We start from the raw sequence: 22,843 nt of genomic DNA, 5'->3' as shown, positions 1-22,843 counted from the left end.
TAATTTTGCAAATCTGACTTATGTCACTTTATGTATTAATAACTTTGGAGCGCTTTTACTTATCCAAGCCATTCTGAGACTGTTTTCTCGTGACACATTGTACTTCATGTTAATAGTAAATTTGAGTCAATACGTTTTACCTTTATTTATAAAAAATCCCCAAGTTAACAAAAATTTGAAAAAATTCACTGTTTTCTAAATTTGACTCTCTCTGCTTTTAAGACAGTGATGCCTCATAAAATATTCATTAGTTAAAATTCATATGTTTACTTTATGTGGGCATCATTTTGGTAATGTAGTTATGTAATTTTATTTTTTTAGGATGTTAGAAGGTATAGAATTTTTGAAGTCAACTTTTTTTTAAAGAGGACCTTTCATCAGTTTTGCAAAAGTGTTACCTCATAGGGCGGACCCACTGATGCCATGGCTGTTTTTTTTTTATTTCAAAAGACTCCCCCGTTCGTCCGCTGTGGCCCCCCGTTGATTTTGACATAGTAGCCCCATTTACAGGGGAAATACAGCCCCCAGAGAGGCTGTACTGCCTCAGTGCAGGGCTGATCGTGGTCTATAGAAGACCCGACAGTCCTGCACTCTCCCAGGGGCGGCGGTCACATAGCGCTTCCTGATCTGTATACACAGCGATCTAGAAGGCAGGGACACCTGGGAACAGTCCCTGCCTTCTCTCTGGGTTGCCCTGCTGTCACTGATAGCGAGCCCCCCCGCTCGGCAGCTGTACAATTAGCGTGCAGCTGCCATCTCTGAAAGGACGTTCCAGAACGTCCATTCAGAGATAAACAACCGCCCATAGGACGTTTATATTCAGTGGGCGGTCGTGAAGTGGTTAAATATCTTATCAGATTTTCTGGTGATTCTGATTTTCTAGGCATGGTTTGTGACCTGTGCAGAGGTCAGGAGGAAGAAGATAAGATGTAGCCATTATCTGTTGAGAAAATGGTGGATCCTGTGTTATCTATACAGAGGTGATACCTATCATTGTCATCCTGCCTGTGATGATAATGAGATGGCTACAGAAAAGTTACCTGTCCAATAGCATACAGCAAGTGTGACATGAAACTAACCACATCTTCAGGCACAGTATAGCGGTAAATAAATATACATGAGGCAGAGGTACAAATGTGGATTTCTCATTAGTGGAAACCTGTAAAATGCTCCAGGACAGGAATATTCCACATAAACTGCCATCAGTCTCCTCCATGTTCTAGACGACTTCATTCTTGTGTCTCCTCCGTTTTCTTAGATGATGAGACCCAGCAGTTCTACCAGCAGCTCCGTCAGTGTGAAGATCACTTCCTGAGGATGACGTATGAATATTTCCGGGATGATCTGCTCCACATTGTGGAGAACATGAGTCTTCTACCACTTCTGAGTGAGCTACATTCCCGAAATCTCCCTGATACTGAGGTGAGAGGACATGAGCCGCCGGTGTTGTATATAAATTACCCAAGTGAAATTGCAGCAACCACGGGGAAGACGTCGGCCAGGGGGTCCCTTTAAGGTGTTATGAGTTGTTAAAAGTTTGTTGTGACGCCAGTTGCATTTCAGCAACTAAGTAGATGGTGATAGTGATACCCAGGTGTAGGAATGCCTATAATGTCCCTTTAGATGTGGCTGTGCACTTGTCACGGTGCTCCTACCTGGATACACTGGAACACCAGGCATGTTTGTCCGCAGCCATGAATACATGAATAGTTGGTGAAGGAATAATGAAAGAAATGGAGTCCAGACTTGATATATAACGTTGAACAGTAGCTTTACTTGAATAAACTTGCATCAGAAACAATCTTCAAGCTTTATCTTGGTCATCAGCAGGTTTTGGCTTAAATTCTGGCAGGCAAACACACTCAGATCTGCTACTTTTTTGCTCTGTTGTGCTGTCAGGATTAAATAGAAACTTTTCCTCTCTGCTGTACTTAACTTGCTGTAGTCTGACTCTGTCTTTATCTTTGTCTTTATATTTAGCCAAGGAACTAAACTTCCTGGCCTGTACGGCTTGTAGCTTGGGCCTCCAGTTCCAACAGAACTGAGGGTGTTCTGCTGACTTAGGCAGGGCTCGCCCAGCAGGGACGAGCTCCCCTGCTTCTGTCTCCTTACAGGGGGTACCCCACACAACCTCTCCCCTAGAAGGGGAAAGCTAGACTGACCTTCACTAACTAAACTCCTCCTTAGAGGGGGGGGGGGGATGTAAAGAAGGTTCCATTCTCTGTAGCTCTGCTGTTTTCGCCGCCATCTGCTGGTGAATCAGGCTCATTACATTATATAACATATATGCATAGAAATTAATACACACATTTTACAGGACATGAGAATAAGTGTATAAATGATGTTATGTTCACCATAGAAGATAGTAGAGAGGTGTAAAAGGCTGTAATGCCACTCTGGAGCGTTAGAATATCATGTGTTACAGGCACAATTTACGTCATTTTTATAGTGGTGGTTGATGCCCGCCACCGCTCCGCTCCCTCTGGTGAGCATGGCTATCGCTGTGGTCACCTGCCTTCTAGCTCCTGGATGCCAGAGGTCTGGACTCACAAACATCTCTCTCCTCCTACTCTGAGGACTCCAACTTCTAGAGTAGTTCTTCTCTTTACTCCATCCAGGCTGCAGCCTGAATTTCTATGGCCATGATTCTCCATACCTGAAGGGGCACATGCACCATGCACACATATCATTTACTCCAACTTATGGCAGACCTCCCTAGGGTAATTAAGAAGCCTTCCCACAGGAGAGAGCCTCGGAACAATGGTTTCTAGTGACTGGATTCCTGCAAAGACTTGCTATACTCTGTCTATTTACTTGTATACTGACTTCTGCCTGTTTTCCAGATTTCACCCTTCACTGCCTGACCTCCACCTGATATTCATACTGACCCTGAGCTGCCTGTCCTGACCTCCACCTGATCTCTATACTGACCCTGAGCTGCCTGTCCTGACCTCGTACTGTTTAATAGATGACATGAACTCTGCCTGCCCTGACCTTGTACTGTTTAATAGATTACATGAACTCTGCCTGTCCTGACCTTGGCCTTCCCCGACTACAGTCTTGCCTGATCGCTCAGTGCTCTGCCTCAGCATCTCTTGACCCCTGTGTGTCAGCAATCACTTGAACAGAGACTACTCCAGGAAGTAGCGGTCTGGCGGTTCCCCTGTATAGGGGTTAAAGGGCGAAGACCAGGGTGGCTGCTTAGATGACACCATTAGGAGATACCCCAAGCCTAATCTGTTCAAGTGACAGCAGATCCACATCCCCTGCGCAACATTCATGTCACCATCCTGCTGTCTACAAGAGGCTGAATGACAATTGTGCTTAATACGTCAGAGTAAGATGTTGGAGAACTTCCAGTGTAATAATAGACAGCAGCTCATATCTGATGGAGAACCCCCCAGAAGTGTATAATCCAGTATTGTGGAGGATTTATCCCCTCCCCCGCACACGTACATTAGGAGTCACTACATCCTGGAAATAATCTGTTACTTGTGGATTCAGGAAGGATTTTCTCCACAACTATTCCATAGATTTCTCAGAGAAGACAGACATGTAATATCTGCAGTGCATCTGTTAACCCTTTGTTTTATGTATCTGTGTATAATGCACCTTATGTCTGATCTTTCTTGTGTTCTAGAAATACCACAGTCTAGAACATGATAGAAGAAGATTGGCCCGGACTTTACTACAGGATATATTTCTCAGAGGAAGAAAAGCTGTGATAGGACTGTGGGTCAGTCTGTACGTATTACGGATACGTCATGGTTCCCCCGGCCTGGACGCTGTACTGGAGGAACTCCGTCATAGAGGTAACATCGTGTATGAGACGTGTCACCCATGAAATAGAGGTCTTCATTACTTACATTGTCCATAGTAATAAAGATCTCCCTCTGGATTTATTAGGGATCTTAACCAATTTTTGAGCGGCAGCGAGGTGAGAGATCTCACACACCCGAGGGGCCGAGCCCCACCCAAACTAAGTCCAGTCAGTGTAGAGCAGCAGGGCTGGCAGGCAGTGACTGAGTCACTCGGTAAATCCCTGACACTGCGCACACCACCCGGCCTCAACCACCACCCACCTCCACACACACTTATAGCCCCAGAAGTGTCAGACAGTCGGGACTGAGCAGCGCAGCAGCCGGGATCTCAGCCAGCGCAGCCGGCAGTATGTGTATTGGCGCTGGCTGCAAGCGTTTAGAAGAATAGCTGGGCTCCACCGGCCCACCGGGAAGTTCCCCGGTACAATACATTGCCAATCTGCCCCTGCCGTCGACCACTCCCTTCTCTTACAAACTCTTTCATCTCTTGGCATCACAGATCTGGCCCTCTCCTGGATCACATCATACCTCACATACTGGACATCTAGTGTCTCCCACTTGCACACCACCTCCTCGTCTCGTCCCCACTCTGTTGGTGTCCCTCAAGGCTCTGTCTTAGGACCCCTGCTCTTCTCAATCTACACCTTCGGCCAGGGATAGCTCATGGAGTCCCATGGATTTCAGTATCACTTTTATGCTACACACATTTACCTCTCTTTACCAGACATCACCACCTTACTATCAAGAATCGCACAATGCCTATCTTCTGTATCTTCTTTCTGCTCTCGCTTTCTAAAATTTACATGGATAAAACAGAATTTATCATGTTTCCCCCATCTCATTCAACCCCCCCAATGGCTACACACACTCCTCGGTCAACCAAGTTCTTCAAACCGCACATCCAAGCCCATCACCAGCCAGCACATTACCTGCCACCTCCAACTCAAAAATATCTCTTGTATTCGCACGTTCCTCAACCGTGAGTCTGCAAAACTTTTTGTACATGCCCTCCTCATCGCCCACCTAGAATACTGTAACACACTCCTCTGTGGCCTTCCATCTAGCACTCTCACACTCCTCCAATATATTCTTAACTCTGCCCGGCTAATCCACCTCTCCCCCTTTACTACTTTGCCATTCCCTTCTGAGCCCCCCATTGCCCAGCGAATAGTTTAAAATACTAACAAGTAGACAATAGGCCGTCCACAACCTGTCCCTCCCTACATCTCTTAGCTACTTTCCCGATACATCACCACACGTAATCCCCGATCCTCACAAGATCTCCTTCTCTCCTCTTATCACCTCTTCCCACAATCGCCGCCAAGATTTCTCCCATGCATCCCCCATACTCTGGAACTTTCTACCCCAACATATCAGACTCTCACCTCCAGTGGAAACTTTAAGAAGAAACCTGAAAACCCACCTCTTCAGACAAGTCTACAACCTACTGTAACCCTGCTGCCACTATACCGCTATGACCACCTTTACTCTCACCTACTTTGTCCTTCTCCCATACCTTGATCAGAGGTGCACAGCCTTTTCTGGTTGGGGGCCACATTGTCAGCCTGAACCAATTCAAAGGGCCGAAAATAAAACTTAAAGGGGTATTACCAACTGAAATACTATATTTATGGCATATTGAACATGCAGTATATATCATTAATGTCTAGTTACACTTCTAGTACTCCCATCCAATGGGAGAATACATGAAAGATACATGTGAGCAGCCACAAAACATGGACATAAATGTCAGTTACCACATGGTTGGGGGCCGCACAGAATGGTATCAAGGGCCTCATGTGGCCCCCAGGCCGTAGGTTGTGCACCTGTGTTGTAGATGGTAAGCTCTCACGGGCAGGGTCCTCTCTCCTTGTGTATCAGTCTGTAACTCGTCTTGTTCATGGTTATTACAATTGTTTTCTATGATGTATGTATACCCCTTATCATATCTGCAGCGCCATGGAATGGATGGCACTATACTAATAATACTACAGCACCCTCATAGTAACGACCATAGTGCCCCTTCACACTGTATCCATCACAATGACCACCACAATGTGACCATACACAGTGACTAGCACAGTGTGGGGGACATGGACACTATGTCACAGCTGTACATTTAGGACCATTAGACCTCGTCCGGTCCCTGTATAATGTGATATTTCCTGTACATTATATGTCTACGTCCAGCACTGATGACGTCTGTATCATTTCTTATTAGGTGACACTCTGGTGGAGCAAATCCTGCTGGATGAACATGGACACCAACTGTCCCCACAACTCAAAGGTAAGTGAGATTTATATAGACCTATTATAATACAACTGCTCATAGTTTACATTACATTACACCGGTCACATAGAACATGGTGTTTGGACTGCAACAGGTTAATATAGAGCAGGAGGAGCTGATTCTTATATAGTTTTCTGTGACGATTCACTGATAGGACCTCCTCCTCATAGAGGGAAGGCTGTCAGTCACTGATAGGACCTCCTTCTCATAGAGGGAAGGCTGTCAGTCACTGATAGGACCTCCTCCTCATAGAGGGAAGACTGTCAGTCCCAGATAGGACCTCCTCCTCATAGAGGGAAGGCTGTCAGTCACTGATAGGACCTCCTTCTCATAGAGGGAAGGCTGTCAGTCACTGATAGGACCTCCTCCTCATAGAGGGAAGACTGTCAGTCCCAGATAGGACCTCCTCCTCATAGAGGGAAGGCTGTCAGTCACTGATAGGACCTCCTAATAGAGGGAAGGCTGTCAGTCACTGATAGGACCTCCTCCTCCTCATAGAGGGAAGGCTGTCAGTCAGTGATAGGACCTCCTCCTCATAGAGGGAAGGCTGTCAGTCACTGATAGGACCTCCTCCTCATAGAGGGAAGGCTGTCAGTCACTGATAGGACCTCCTAATAGAGGGAAGGCTGTCAGTCACTGATAGGACCTCCTCCTCCTCATAGAGGGAAGGCTGTCAGTCACTGATAGGACCTCCTCCTCATAGAGGGAAGGCTGTCAGTCACTGATAGGACCTCCTAATAGAGGGAAGGCTGTCAGTCACTGATAGGACCTCCTCCTCCTCATAGAGGGAAGGCTGTCAGTCACTGATAGGACCTCCTCCTCATAGAGGGAAGGCTATCAGTCCCAGATCGGACCCCCTCCTCATAAAGAGAATGCTGTCAGTCCCAGATAGGACCTCCTCCTGATCGAGGGAAGGTTGTCAGTCACTAATGGGACCTCCTCATAGAGGGAAGGCTGTCATCACTGATAGGAGTGGAGCAAATCCTGCTGGATGAACATGGACACCAACTGTCCTCACAACTCAAAGGTAAGTGAGATTTATATAGAGAATGCTGTCAGTCCCAGATAGGACCACCTCCTGATCGAGGGAAGGTTGTCAGTCACTAATGGGACCTCCTCATAGAGGGAGGGCTGTCATCACTGATAGGACCTCCTCTTCATAGAGGGAAGGCTGTCAGTCCCTGATAGGACCTCCTCCTCATAGAGGGAAAGCTGTCAGTCACTGATAGGACCTCCTCATAGAGGGAAGGCTGTCAGTCCCTGATAAGACCTCCTCCTCATAGAGGGAAGGCTGTCAGTCACTGATAGGACCTCCTCCTCATAGAGGGAAGGCTGTCAGTCACTGATAGGACCTCCTCCTCATAGAGGGAAGACTGTCAGTCCCAGATAGGACCTCCTCCTCATAGAGGGAAGGCTATCAGTCCCAGATCGGACCCCCTCCTCATAAAGAGAATGCTGTCAGTCCCAGATAGGACCTCCTCCTGATCGAGGGAAGGTTGTCAGTCACTAATGGGACCTCCTCATAGAGGGAAGGCTGTCATCACTGATAGGAGTGGAGCAAATCCTGCTGGATGAACATGGACACCAACTGTCCTCACAACTCAAAGGTAAGTGAGATTTATATAGAGAATGCTGTCAGTCCCAGATAGGACCACCTCCTGATCGAGGGAAGGTTGTCAGTCACTAATGGGACCTCCTCATAGAGGGAGGGCTGTCATCACTGATAGGACCTCCTCTTCATAGAGGGAAGGCTGTCAGTCCCTGATAGGACCTCCTCCTCATAGAGGGAAAGCTGTCAGTCACTGATAGGACCTCCTCATAGAGGGAAGGCTGTCAGTCCCTGATAAGACCTCCTCCTCATAGAGGGAAGGCTGTCAGTCACTGATAGGACCTCCTCCTCATAGAGGGAAGGCTGTCAGTCACTGATAGGACCTCCTCCTCATAGAGGGAAGGCTGCCAGTCACTGATAGGACCTCCTCCTCATAGAGGGAAGGCTGCCAGTCACTCATAGGACCTCCACCTCATAGAGGGAAAGCTGTCAGTCCCTGATAGGACCTCCTCCTCATAGAGGTAAGGCTGCCAGTCACTGATAGGACCTCCTCCTCATAGAGGGAAGGCTGTCAGTCATTGATAGGACCTCCTCCTCATAGAGGGAAGGCTGTCAGTCATTGATAGGACCTCCTCCTCATAGAGGAAAGGCTGTCGGTCACTGATAGGACCTCCTCCTCATAGAGGGAAGGCTGTCAGTCACTGATAGGACCTCCTCCTCATAGAGGGAAGGCTGTCGGTCACTGATAGGACCTCCTCCTCATAGAGGGAAGGCTGTCGGTCACTGATAGGACCTCCTCCTCATAGAGGGAAGGCTGTCAGTCACTGATAGGACCTCCTCCTCATAGAGGGAAGGCTGTCGGTCACTGATGGGACCTCCTCATAGAGGGAAGGCTGTCGGTCACTGATAGGACCTCCTCCTCATAGAGGGAAGGCTGTCAATCACTGATAGGACCGCCTCCTCATAGAGGGAAGGCTGTCAATCACTGATAGGACCTCCTCCTCATAGAGGGAAGGCTGTCGGTCACTGATAGGACCTCCTCCTCATAGAGGGAAGGCTGTCAGTCACTGATAGGACCTCCTCCTCATAGAGGGAAGGCTGTCGGTCACTGATGGGACCTCCTCATAGAGGGAAGGCTGTCGGTCACTGATAGGACCTCCTCCTCATAGAGGGAAGGCTGTCAATCACTGATAGGACCGCCTCCTCATAGAGGGAAGGCTGTCAATCACTGATAGGACCTCCTCCTCATAGAGGGAAGGCTGTCGGTCACTGATAGGACCTCCTCCTCATAGAGGGAAGGCTGTCAGTCACTGATAGGACCTCCTCCTCATAGAGGGAAGGCTGTCAGTCCCTGATAGGACCTCCTCCTCATAGAGGGAAGGCTGGCAGTCACTGATAGGACCCCCTCCTCATAGAGGGAAGGCTGTCGGTCACTGATAGGACCTCCTCCTCATAGAGGGAAGGCTGTCGGTCACTGATAGGACCTCCTCCTCATAGAGGGAAGGCTGTCAGTCACTGATAGGACCCCCTCCTCATAGAGGGAAGGCTGTCGGTCACTGATGGGACCTCCTCATAGAGGGAAGGCTGTCGGTCACTGATAGGACCTCCTCCTCATAGAGGGAAGGCTGTCAATCACTGATAGGACCGCCTCCTCATAGAGGGAAGGCTGTCAATCACTGATAGGACCTCCTCCTCATAGAGGGAAGGCTGTCGGTCACTGATGGGACCTCTTCATAGAGGGAAGGCTGTCAGTCACTGATAGGACCTCCTCCTCATAGAGGGAAGGCTGTCAGTCACTGATAGGACCTCCTCCTCATAGAGGGAAGGCTGTCAATCACTGATAGGACCGCCTCCTCATAGAGGGAAGGCTGTCAATCACTGATAGGACCTCCTCCTCATAGAGGGAAGGCTGTCGGTCACTGATGGGACCTCTTCATAGAGGGAAGGCTGTCAGTCACTGATAGGACCTCCTCCTCATAGAGGGAAGGCTGTCAGTCACTGATAGGACCTCCTCCTCATAGAGGGAAGGCTGTCAGTCACTGATAGGACCTCCTCCTCATAGAGGGAAGGCTGTCAGTCACTGATAGGACCTCCTCCTCATAGAGGGAAGGCCGGCAGTCACTGATAGGACCTCCTCCTCATAGAGGGAAGGCTGTCAGTCACTGATAGGACCTCCTTCTCATAGAGGGAAGGCTGTCAGTCACTGATAGGACCTCCTCCTCATAGAGGGAAGGCTGTCAGTCATTGATAGGACCTCCTCCTCATAGAGGGAAGACTGTCAGTCATTGATAGGACCACCTCCTTATGGAAAGAAAACTGTTAATCACTGATAGAACCAACTTCTTGACTTCGCAGCCCTGAATGAGCATGATTTTAAAGTGACCCTGTCAGCATGATTAACCCTCCAATAGTCTGAACTTATGCTATAGCTCTGCTGCTGCTTTCTGACCAGTGCAGGTGCTGATGACATAATTGAACGCGGAAGTAGAGGTGTCCCTGGCTACTGAGACAGAGGAGGATCGCTTCTGGGTTAAATGAGGTCATCGGCTCCTGTGCGGTATGGATATGAAATGCTCGGTAAGCAGCAGCACAGCTGTAGTACAGGTGCAGACATTTGGAGGTAGTGCTCAGGTGCAGAAGACAGGGAAAGATAAGGTGTCTGGCTCTATCAATGAAATGTCAGGGTGCAGTGTTCAGCGCACCAGGGGTGCTTATAACGCTACAGCGCACCCCTCAGTGTTCCAACTAAGTAATTTGCGTATTTATAAAAGTAATGATTTCTATGCATTATTAATACCTAAAAAAAATAATTTGTATCAGAATGATCAACCCTACCAGGCACTACGTCTGGTTTAGTAGGGTTGATCATGCTGACAGTGCTGCTTTTAATGAATAAAGTTCAAGTTTTATTGGGTCTTTTCCCATAAACTATACACCAATCTGCTCAGCTCCTCCTGCTCTATGACATGCTGCCTGCATTTCATGTAAATTACGCCGTACAGCACCACCACACCTAGTATTCTAGTTAGTAACATGCAGCGGTGGTCCGGGCGGAAGGTGAATATGTGTGTGATGGTGGTACTAGTACTCACCGTGGCCATGGTCCTCCCTGGTACTCATTGGACCGTGCACAGTGAATAGAGCACCATTTGTCCCCCTCGTGGCAAACCCTGGTTTGTGGTGCCCTTGGTGTTGTGTAAAGTTATTATTCAGTGTCAGTCTGTGTGATAAATCTGGAGCAGTGTCAGACGGTCTGGTCTTAGTTCACACTGTCTTACTTTCAGACACGATTAGTAAATCTGCTCCAATGTGTCTAGAAAAGTCATGTGGCCAAGAGGAGCTGGAAAATTCAGCAATGTACAGATATCTGCCATTTCTTCATCAAGATATTTAGTTCTGTTTCAGCTTCTTATCTTCACCTTTTATTTTCCTATTTTCTATAGAATTCCAGATCCGTCACAAGAATCATTTACATGAAAGAACTGAGAAACTTCTAGAGAACAAACCTCCAAGATGTGACCAGCGAGAGGAGAGTTTTCCATTCTGTACACGTTATGTCAACCTCATCATTGTCTCCACTGATCACTTCAGAGAACGCTCTGAGAATGAGCTCATAGAGACCGGGGTAAAACATGAGGAATACTTAAAGAGAAAACACAATGAATTACTATGCATTTCCCCAAAAAAACTGTTCCGCTGGTGCCACCGATCCAAACAAGTGCCACGTATGGTAATGGTGAGCGGAGTGCCCGGTGTAGGGAAGACCACACTGATGCAGAAGGTTGTCTATGACTGGGTGAAGGGGGATCTCTATCAAAGATTCTTCTTTGTCTTTTTCTTTAAATTCCGAGAACTCAACAGACTGGATAAAGTTAGTCTGGACTCTCTAATCCTTCATCAGTACCCATATCTGGAGGAGCAGCTTAGTAACATCTTACAGGAACCAGAAAAACTTCTCTTTATATTTGATGGTTTAGATGAAAGTCTTCATAACATAGATTTCTCATCACGTCACTTGTGCTCTAATCCTAAACAGTCCGAACCTTTTGGTCAGATTGTGGTTAGTTTGGTGAGAAAGTCTCTTCTTGATGGTTGTTCTGTCCTAATGACCAGTCGCCCAACCAGACTGGCATCAATTGATTGTAGAGTTTTCCAGAGAATAGTAGAAATCACTGGGTTTTTACCAGAAGAACGACAGATGTACTTTCAAAATTTCTTCCCCGACCCTGAACTGGCGGAAAAGGCTTTTAATTATGTGAAGCAGAATGACACCCTGTACACGTTCTGTTACCTCCCGTCCTACTGCTGGATCATCTGTACAGTATTATCCAAGAGCTTCCAGCCAACAAGTAGTGATCAGCCGTTGTCATTATTACCCAAAACCGTCACCCAGCTCTTTGCGATATTTGTCGCCAACATCCTGTCCAATCACAGCCTGCACAAAAGTGATGCTCAGAAGATCCTGCAGTCCATCGGATGGATGGCAGAACATGGAGTCATGAACCACAGGCTTATCTTTGATGAACGAGATCTGGACTGCTTCCATGTGGACAAAATGTCAAAGCTATTATCAAGTTTTCTGATGGAATCGGAAGAACCTGTGTCCTATTCCTTCTTACATCTCACAGTTCAGGAATTCTTCTCTGCCTTGGTGCATTATGTGGATTATTCTCCTGAGAAGTTACAGAAATCACTAAAAGATGCCAAATCCTATCCTGATGGACGAGGTGAGATGTTCCTCCGTTTCCTGTGTGGTCTATCAGATCGCTCCACCAGGTCAATGCTAACTGGATACTTGGACAGACAAGCAACTCAGACATCTATAGATGTCATCACTTGGCTGAAGGACTTCAATCTAGAAGAACAGAGGCTGATGGAAAGTGAGGACAAAAAGCGACTTCTCAGTACATTTTTCTATCTGTATGAATCCCGGAATAAGGCTCTGGTGCTGGAATCGTTACAATCACACAGACGTCTTGACTTTTCTGGTGTTCGTATGTCGGCTCTAGACTGCACAGTGTTGGCATTTATTCTGGACACCTGCACAAATATAGAAAAACTCTATCTAAACGGATGTTCCTTAGACAATGAAGGATTAGAAAGACTTGCTCCAGCGTTACATAACCTGCAAGATCTGAGGTAAAATGCTAATTATATTTCATCTTTATGTAGTATTCAGGATCTGACAGATTTATTGTATGTATTAGAAATGAGCGAACCGGTTTGTTATGAACTTTACAAAATTTTGGCTGACAGACAAACCCAAACTTTCTCAGGTTAGTTTCTGACAAATCCAGTAAAACAGCACATAGCAGAATTTTACTGCACGTCAGTGGGAAAAAGCAATAGGAAGGAAGACGGCAGCTCACATGAACCTGATAGGAAGAGGGGGGGGGGGTTTGCTCTGATTGGCTCTCAGGCCAACAGACAGCCTGGATGAGTCAATAAGTGCTGCAGCAGGCAGGCAGAAAATCATTGTATGTATGGCTGTTAATGAGGGTGGTTGGGTGTCCGTGTCTGCCAACAAGCAATCTTAGAGAGACAGGGACAGTGAAAAGTCACAATCAAGCTTATATTCTACTGCCATTGACAGTGAAGGGAAGGGATAGAATTGCAAAGAAGAAGAATTGTGCGATTAGAATAGGGACAGGCAGGGAAAGCTGTCAGCCAGGGAGTGAGCAGTGAGGAGCTGAGGCTGACTGTGCCTCCTAGTAGAACTGCAGCTGCTGCAAACCACAAAATCAGCTCCCATTTTAACAGAAATACATATGGGAGGGGGGGGGGGGCTACCATCAATGTAGCATTTTATATTTTCTTTTTTATCCTCCATGACGGCATATCATGAGAGATGACCCGCTGTCACGGTACCTCCCGTGTCAGAGGTTAGAAGATCTGGGAGACTGGCTGATCGTGGGGTTAACTGACAGTCTCTTGATTCTCAGTGTTGTTGTTTGGTAATGACCACACCTTTGGTCAGGTGCAGCTTGTAGTCATTACTGCATTCCCTATTTAGTTTGGTATCACACTTCTATCCATGCGGTTGATATTCTCTGCCTGGATTTGGAAGAGTTGGTGTGTGGACCTTTGATGTGTTCCTGCACATCCATGTTCTATAAGATAAGTTGATTTTCTATTTGTATTTGGTTGTGTTCTTGTGCTTGTTGTTTCTAGGCCTCAGGGAAACGCTGGTTCATTCACCTTGGAAGGAACCAGTTGTCTCATTCCCTGTCACTACCTTAGGGCATTTCAGGGCTCCTAGAGTTTAGGTTCCGGCATATGTATTTTCCCACCTTCCGGGTTTATACATACTGACAGGAGTCAGGGCCAAGTTTAGTGGTTTCCTAGGAGGTGACCGTTCCCCTCTCCCTAGCCTTGAGGCCTAGTTCTCTGTCTTTCTACTTCTGTTGCTATTCTGGTGTCCCTCCCCTCCTCACTATTTGTGATATTAACAACCGCCGCAAAAAACACCATTTTGTTTGTATCAGTGTGGCAATGGATCCCATCTCTGCACTGGTCGGACAACTCCAGCGGCTGTCTCTGGACGGTCTCACAGATCCAGAGACCACAGACAGCTGATTCCGACAGCGGGAACCAGTCCTGCCCTAAACCCATGGTGGCTCTCCCGGACACATTTTCTGGGGGAAGTGACAATTTTATTCAGTTTAGGGAGTCATGCAAGTTATATTTGAAACTCCGTCCACGCTCTCATTTCTTTGCTAAAAGATGACACTCAGTCTTGGGCTTTTTCGTTGCCGACCGGATTACCGTCCCTCCGGTCGGTAGATGAATTCTTCAGAGCTTTAGGTCTTATCTATAATGACCCAGATCGGATTTCCCTGTCCGAGACCAAGTTTCGTAGCTTACGGCAGGGAAGTCGTTCTGCGGAGACCTATTGCTTTGAATTTAGTAGATGGTGTACGGATTCCGAGTGGAATGATCCAGCTCTCCGTAGTCAATTTTGTCAAGGGCTATCTGAGAACTTGAAAGACACTTTGGCATTTCATGAATATCCTGAATCATTGGAGGCGGCTATATCCCTTGCTGTACGTCTTGATAGACGCCTGAGGGAAAGATCTAAGGTTCCTCAGTCTCAGGACGTATTATCATATAAGATTGCGGCCTCTTTTGACACTTTGGGGGAGAGACCTTTGAGTTCATGCCCAGTGATGAGCCTATGCAGTTGGGAGAGGTCACTCCTGGACCTGGTGAAAAGAACTCTAGGGTTAAATAAAGACTCTGCTTTTTCTGTGGTAATGGGGGACATTTTGTTAACTTATGTCCTTTTGTTAAACGTCAAGGTGAAAAAGAAAGAAAGAAAAAGTCTTATGTGTTTAGTCCTCTTCTCACTCTTGGTAGTGTGGGTGTGGATTCTGAGAGTCTACTTTTTTCATTTACCGGTTGTACCCGATTTCTCCTGCCTGCCAAGGTGGCGCTAGACTCCAAAACTGTGGCAATTGAAGTATTTATTGACAGTGGGGCATGGGTTAATCTAGTGGATGACCAGTTCATCCGTATGCATGATTTGTCTTCATGCTCATTATACAAAAATATTTTGGTGTTTGCAATTGATTCCGCTCCACTCTCACAAAAGTGTTTGTCACAAATGGTGCAGGACATTTGCCTAAAGGTGGGAGATTCTCATCAAGAATCTATTTAGTGTTTTGTGCTGGAGGGTCTGCCTGCTCCTCTGGTGCTGGGTTTGCCGTGGTTAACCAAGCATAACCCTATCATCGATTGGAAAGCGAGACAGATTCTTGATTGGAGTGATGTTTGCATAGACAACTGTCTTAGCACGTGATTTAGAAGATCCTGGTCCCATCTTGTCTGAGGGGGTAGTGATTTTCGCCTTATATCCCGACCTTGAGGCAGAGGTGCACCGGATTCTTGTCCTCCGGGTAAACTGTTTGTCCCTTCTGAATTACTGCACAAGGTGTTCGAGGAACATCACTCTACAGTTCTTAAAGGGCACCCTGGGAGTAGATCTATGGTCGATCTCATCTCTCGTAGATTCTGGTGGCCGGGGTTGCGTAAATGTGTGGAGGGCTATGTGTCAGCCTGTAGTACCTGTGCGTGTGCTAAGGTGACACATAAGCGGCCTTCAGGATCTCTACTTCCGTTGTCCAGACCGTGGACTCATTTGTCCATGGACTTTATCACAGATTTGCCGAATTATTCAGGAAAAACTGTGATTCTGGTGGTTGTTGATCGCTTCAGTAAGATGTCACACTTTATAGCATTACCAGGACTACCTAATGCTAAAACTCTCGCACAAGTGTTTGTTGACAACATCGTGAAACTACACGGTATCCCCTCTGATGTGGTGTATGATAGGGGGACTCAGTTTGTTTCCAGATTCTGGAAGGCGTTCTGCACTCGCTTGGGGGTACAATTGTCCTTCTCGTCGGCCTTTCACCCTCAGTCGAATGGACAGACTGAGTGTACTAACCAGAATCTGGAGACTTATCTGAGATGTTTTATCTCAGAGAATCAGGAGTAGTGGTCTTCTTTTCTGTCTTTGGCTGAGTTTGTCATAAATAACCATAGGCAGGAGTCACAGTTTTTTGGGGCATATGGGTGCCATCCGCAGTTTGGCACATTTTCTGGTTCTGTGACTTCTGGTATTCCTAAAGAGGAAAGATTTTCCTCTTCTTTATCATCTATTTGGCGGAAAATTCAAAATAATCTTAACCCCTTAAGGACTCAGCCCTATTTCACCTTAAGGACTTGGCCATTTTTTGCAAATCTGACCAGTGTCACTTTAAGTGCTGATAACTTTTAAACGCTTTTACTTACCCAGGCCGTTCTGATTACATAGCTTAGAAGTTTAGAAGCAAATTTTGAAATTTATTCAGAAATTTTCCAAATCCCACTTTTTATGGACCAGTTCAGGTCTGAAGTCACTTTGTGAGGCTTACATAATAGAAACCATCCAGAAATTACCCCATTTTAGAAACTACACCCCTCAAGGTATTCAAAACTGATTTTACAAGCTTTGTTAACCCTTTAGGTCTTCCACAAGACTTCATGGCAAATTTACATAAAATTTACCAATTTCGATTTTTTGGGAAAATTTTCCAATATAATCCATTTTTTCCAGGAACAAAGCAAGGGTTAACTGCCAAACAAAACTCAATATGGGTTGCCCTGATTCTGTAGTTTGCAAAAACACCCCATATGTGGTCCTAAACTACTGTTTGGCCAAACGGGAGGACATAGAAGGAGGGGAACGCCATATGGGTTTTGGAAGGCAGATTTGGCAGGACTGGTTTTGTTTATACCATGTCCCATTTTAAGCCCCCCCCGTTGCACCCCTAGAATAGAAATTCCAATCTAAGAAAGTACACCCCTCAAGGTATTCAAAACTGGGTTTACAAAGTTTGTTAACCCTTTAGGTGTTCCACAAGAGTTAATGGCAGATGGAGAAACAATTTTGGAATTTCAATTTTTTTGAAAATTTTCCATTTTAACCCTTACTTTATTACTGGAAAAAATGGGTTAACAGCCAAACAAAACTTAATATGGGTTGCCCTGATTCTGTAGTTTGCAGAAACCACCCCATATGTGGTCGTAAACTACTATTTGGCTAAACGGCAGGACATAGAAGAAGGGGAACGCCATATGGTTTTTGGAAGGCGATCAGTGCTCACAGGGCCGACCTTCAGACATCTGGTTCACAATTGTGAACGGGTGGTTCTTGATTCTGGTCGGATCCCATGAGTAGATGTTTATCAATGGATTAGTTTGTTAATTTAGTCCAGGGCCATCTAGACTGGGTGTTTGAGCTGAGCACCTTGTCCGTGCCACGGGGCACACTTTTGGTTGTGTCATAGTACTACAGCCGGCTGGCGTGGTTTTGCAACCATCAGTAGTGCACCTGATGTGGATTTCTTGATGACCTTATCCACACCTGAGCGGTACCGCTGATTGTGGTTTTCTAATTGATACCTCGATCCGCCTCAGAAATTGTGGATAGATCTGGTCACTCTGAATTTTATATAGTTAGTAGGTTTCCTTTCCTCACATAATTTTTGCAGATTTAATAAAGTATTAGTTTTATCTAATCCCTATAGCGTTCCTTACTACAGTGATTGACATATTAGACCATCCAAGTCCCCAGTGGCTGCTGGATTTTTCTTTGTAAAGAAAAAGGTTGGTACCCTGAGACCATGTCTGGATTTCCGTCGTATTACCGTCCGTGATCCTTACCCCCTTCCTTTGATTCCGGATTTGTTTAGTCAGATTGTCGGTGCCAAGGTGTTCTCTAAATTGGATATGAGGGGGGCATATAATCTGGTAAGTATCAAGGAGGGGGATGAGTGGAAGACCGCATTTAATACATCTGAGGGTCATTTTGAAAACCTGGTCATGCCCTTTGGGTTAACCAATGCTCCTGCGGTTTTTCTACACTTTGTCAAAGACATCTTTCATCATCTGGTGGGGAGGTTTGTCATTGTATACCTTGATGACATACTAATTTATTTGCCTAATATGGAGACTCATCAGGATCATGTGAGACAGGTGTTACAGATCCTAAGAGAGAATAAGTTGTATGCTAAGATGGAAAAGTGTGTATTTGCTGTACAGGAAGTGCAATTTCTGGATAACCTGCTCTCATCCTCAGGTTTTCGTATGGATCCCGAGAAGGTCCGTGCCGTGTTGGACTGGGATCGACCCAAAAATCTGAAAGCGCTTATGCGGTTTTTGGGGTTTACCAACTACTACCGTAAATTTATCTTGAACTATTCATCGGTGGTGAAACCTTCAACAGACATGACTAGGAAGGGTGCTGGTCTGATGCGGCATTAAAGGCCTTTTCTGCTGTGAAAAAATGTTTTGCTTCGGCCCCTATTCTGGTGCAACCGGACGTGTCTCAGCCATTTATTGTTAAGGTCGACGCGTCTGAGGTAGGGGTAGGAGCAATATTGTCTCAGGGTCCTTCACCCAGTAAATGGCGCCCATGTGCATTTTTCTCTAAAAAAACTCTCGACTGCTGAAAAGAATTATGATGTGGGGTATAGGGAATTGCTGGCCGTTAAGTTGGCGTTCGAGGAATGGCAGCATTGGTTGGAAGGAGCAATTCATCCTATTACGGTAATTACGGATCACAAGAATCTGGCCTACATGGAGTCGGCTAAGCGACTGAACCCAAGGCAGGCCAGATGGTCATTGTTTTTCACCAGATTTAACTTCGTCACTTACCACCCTGGGGTTAAGAACGTCATAGCTTTTCTGGGGGGGGTGAGTCTAATGACCCTAGTCCCATTTTATCTGAAGGGGTGGTTATATCCGCTCTTTATCCTGATCTCAAGGCCAGGGTGTTGGAGGCACAGGAGGATGCTCCAGACTCTTGTCCTCAGGGGAAGTTGTTTGTTCCCTCCGAATTACGTCACAAGGTGTTCGAGGAACATCAATGTACGGTGCTTGCTGGGCACCCTGGGAGTAGATCGACTGTCGATCTCATCTCTCGCATATTCTAAGGTGACACATACTCGGCCTTTCCGGATCTCTGCTTCTATTCCCCATCCCGTCCAGACCTTGGACCCATTTCTCCATAGATTTTATCACGGATTTACCTAATTCTTCGGGAAAGACCGTGATTCTGATGGTTGTCTATCGTTTTAGTAAAATGGCACACTTTATTGCATTACCTAGTCTACCCAATGCTAAAACTCTTGCGCAGGTGTTTGTCGACAACATCGTGAAACTACATGGCATTCCCTCTGATGTGGTGTCCGATAGAGGGACTCAGTTTGTTTCCAGATTCTGGAGAGCGCTCTATACTCGTCTGGGTGTACAATTGTCCTTCTCTTCGACTTTTCATCCTCAGTCGAACGGACAGACGGAGTGCACTAATCAGAATCTGGAGACTTACTTGAGATGTTTTGTTTCAGAGAATCAGGAAGAGTGGTCTTCATTTTTGTCGTTAGCTGAGTTTGCTTTAAATAACCATAGACAGGAATCCACTGATAAGTCGCCATTTTTTGGGGCATATGGGTTCCATTCACAGTTTGGTACATTTTCTGGTGCTCATAATTCTGGCATTCCTGAGGAGGAACGATTTTCTTCTTCTTTGTCTTCTATTTGGCGGAAAATCCAAAATAACCTGGAAAAGATGGGCAACAGGTATAAGCATGCGGCTGACAGGAAATGTATGAGTGGTCCGGACCTGAGAGTGGGTGATTCTGTGTGGCTGTCTACAAAAAAAAATTAAACTTAAGGTACCTTCTTGGAAGTTGTGACCAAGATTTATTAGTCCATATAAGATCACTGCCATTGTTAACCCTGTAGCCTTCCGTCTTGAACTTCCTCAGGCATTGAAAATCCATAGCGTTTTTCATAAATCATTGTTAAAGAAATGTGTTGAACCTGTTGAGCCGTCCTCCTTGCCCCCCGCTCCTGTCATGGTGGACGGCAATTTAGAATTTCAGATCAGCAGGATTCTGAACTCCCGGGTTCTCTGGAGATCCCTCCAGTATCTTGTTCATTGGAGAGGGTACGGACCAGAGGAGAGGATGTGGGTTCCAGCGACCGATGTTAATGCTAGTCGTCTGGTGAGAGCCTTCCACAGAGCTCATCCTGATAAGGTCGGTCCTGGGTGCCCGGAGGTCACCCGTATAAGGGGGGGTACTGTCACACCGGTGACAGGTTTTAGAAGGTCTGAAAGATTATCTGCACATTAGTGATCTGACAGCCTCTTTTGGTTTTGGTTTCACTTTGTCTGTGTGTTGCATGTATGTTCACACCTCCTGTTCAGGTGTGGATCGTATGACTTTTACCTCCCCCTATTTAGTCTGACTTTACTCATCACTCCTTGCTCTGGATAGCTTCATTTGGTTTTTGGAAGAGCTGGAGTGTGGTTCTAGTTGAAGTCCTGTTCATCCATCATCCATCAGCCTCAGAAGTTAAGTGTTCCGCTTGTTGTATTTTGTATTCCCCCCCACTCTTGTTGTTTACTAGGCCTCAGCGAGACGCTGGTTCCTTCACCAGGGAAGGAGCGGGTAGTCTCTGCCCTGTCATTACCATTAGGCCATCTGAGGGCCACCAGGGTTTTCTAGGTTGCTGTGTATGGGCATCTCTACCATACGGATAGGAGTTAGGGCCAGGAGCAGGGTTTTATAGGTGGTGACCCTTTTCCTTCCCTAGCTGTGAGGCCTAGTGTCTTTTCCCTTCCTTCTTGTTATCTTTTGGTGTTCTCCCCTACTACATCCGTGACAGGCTCATTTAGACCGCCGTAGTGTTTTGCGGTCTGCAAATTGCGGATCCACAAAACATAGATACCGTTTATGTATGTTCCGCATTTTGCGTGCCGCACCTGGCCGGCACTATGATAGAAATGCCTATTCTTGTCCACGATTGCAGACAAGAATAGGACATGATGGAAAAAATGGCTGGCTCACAGTAATTTGCATTTACTTTAACTAATACATGTTATAAAATTAAATACATAAATTTCACAATCTTATAAAATCCCTATAAGGCAAAATTAATTTTATATATACACGGTCCCTTTAAATCCGGAGCTCTCGCATGTAAAAAAAAAATGTATAAAAAAGCAAAATAGCAGCTTTCTTTGTTCTGGGAGTGTGGTTAATGGTGTTGATATTATATTCTGTTGGCTCTGATATTTGATATCCTTTATCAATAGTAGATTTGTAGCACTCTCTTATTTCGTTAGTGTGTGTTCAAGTCCTTGGGCAGGTTATTGTGCTGGTTTACAATTGATGGTATCTGATGCGCATATATATTGTTAATATGTGTCTGAATCCTTGGACATATTGTTACGCCGGTTTTATAATTGATACTATCTGATGAGTATATGATGTAAGTCAGACATTCAGTCTTTGACTAATTCCACAAACATATAATGGCCCGTGTTACTCACGGTCACAACCGTTCTGCCCACTTTCTCTACGGCTTATCTCTTGTGGTGTTGCTTTGGCTGTATCGTTCTTTGCACGCGTCTCCCAGCGCATGCGTACTAAACTTTCTGGGACGCCAATCGCTTGCCGGAGTCTTTCTTTGCCACAGTATATCTCTATCTACACCACCAGTGCAATAGCTGTCACAGTATGTCGCATGTTGCAGCGTGACACCATTGACTATCATTACAGGCACAGTGTAGCCCGAGCCTTAATAATGAGAAATCAAAAGCATTCAATATCTCGCTCCCATAGTTGGAAGTTTCACGATTCTAATTTCCCATTCTGCTAACAGCCTCCTACCATACACTTTACTCACACAATCACCCACCGCTCCTCAGAAAGCTGAGACTTCTAGAAAGGTGGAGCGTCTACCACATACTGTATCTCGGATCGGGAGAGTTAACTCTCTAAAAATGTCTTTCTTGCCCAAATTATTATACTATTTTAGAGCTCTGCCGATCGCAGTTCCAACATATTTCCTGAAACCGTACAACTGACGTCTCTTGGATTTGTTTGGGATAATTCTATTCCACTTTATATAGACATAAACTCAGAGGAGGTCTCAGGTACCGAATTATCAAAAATCCCACCAAGCAGCTCAGATAGCTCAGTTAGCCTCCTTCACTCCATCAGAGATGCCCCTCGGAGACTGCTCCCCTGTCCATGGACTCTGTTCTATGGACTCCACCTGCCTTTCCATCCACTATTACTAATCCCACCCTTAACCCCTTAATGACCGGGACATTTTACATTTCCGTTTTTCATTCCCTGTCTTCCCAAAGCCATAACTTTTATTTTTTCATTCACATAGCCGTATGATGGAGTGTTTCTTGCGGAACAAGTTGTACTTTCTAATGGAACCATTTACAGTTGCATACAATGTAGTGGGAAACTTTTAGATTTTTATGTTTAGGGAGCTGTGTGGGGGCTCATTTTTTACAGGGTGGGATGTGCTTTTCATTGATACCATTTTGTGGTGTGTATGACTTTTTGATCACTTGTTATTACATTTTTTTTGTAGGAGCTGAAGCACAAAAAAAAAACTGTGAATCATGACATTTTTTCTGTATAAAAATGATGTGTGTTATATCTCTGGGATCGCGTAGAAATATAGCAGCAGGATCTGTAGAGGAGAAGGGTCAGATCCTCTTTTTCGATACAAAGTCCACAAACTGTTTTGATCCGCGCTCCGTGAACAGTTAGTACATAAAGACGGTGGCGTGTTTCTTCTCCTCACTGCTCGTTTCCCTTATTCACATCT

At 45.8% G+C, this 22,843-nt stretch overlaps 1 protein-coding gene across 3 annotated transcripts in view; it reads left to right on the top strand.

The window, feature by feature from the left end:
• LOC120981731 (NACHT, LRR and PYD domains-containing protein 3-like) overlaps positions 1 to 22,843 on the top strand; it is a 190,574-nt gene that overhangs the window by 127,212 nt on the left and 40,519 nt on the right. Inside the window, exons 2-5 of one of the 3 annotated variants that reach the window (XM_040411412.1) lie at positions 1,259 to 1,422; positions 3,641 to 3,812; positions 6,043 to 6,108; positions 11,104 to 12,799. The exons of the other annotated variants lie outside the window; for them this stretch is intronic. Of the exons in view, the coding sequence (XP_040267346.1) occupies positions 1,259 to 1,422; positions 3,641 to 3,812; positions 6,043 to 6,108; positions 11,104 to 12,799 (2,098 nt within the window). The remainder of the gene's footprint in view (positions 1 to 1,258; positions 1,423 to 3,640; positions 3,813 to 6,042; positions 6,109 to 11,103; positions 12,800 to 22,843) is intronic. 3 annotated transcript variants of the gene reach the window in all.

Source organism: Bufo bufo, chromosome 11 (assembly GCF_905171765.1).
Source record: "Bufo bufo chromosome 11, aBufBuf1.1, whole genome shotgun sequence".
In the NCBI taxonomy this organism is placed as follows: domain Eukaryota; kingdom Metazoa; phylum Chordata; class Amphibia; order Anura; family Bufonidae; genus Bufo; species Bufo bufo.
This window is presented reverse-complemented; position numbering and strand designations above follow the sequence as displayed.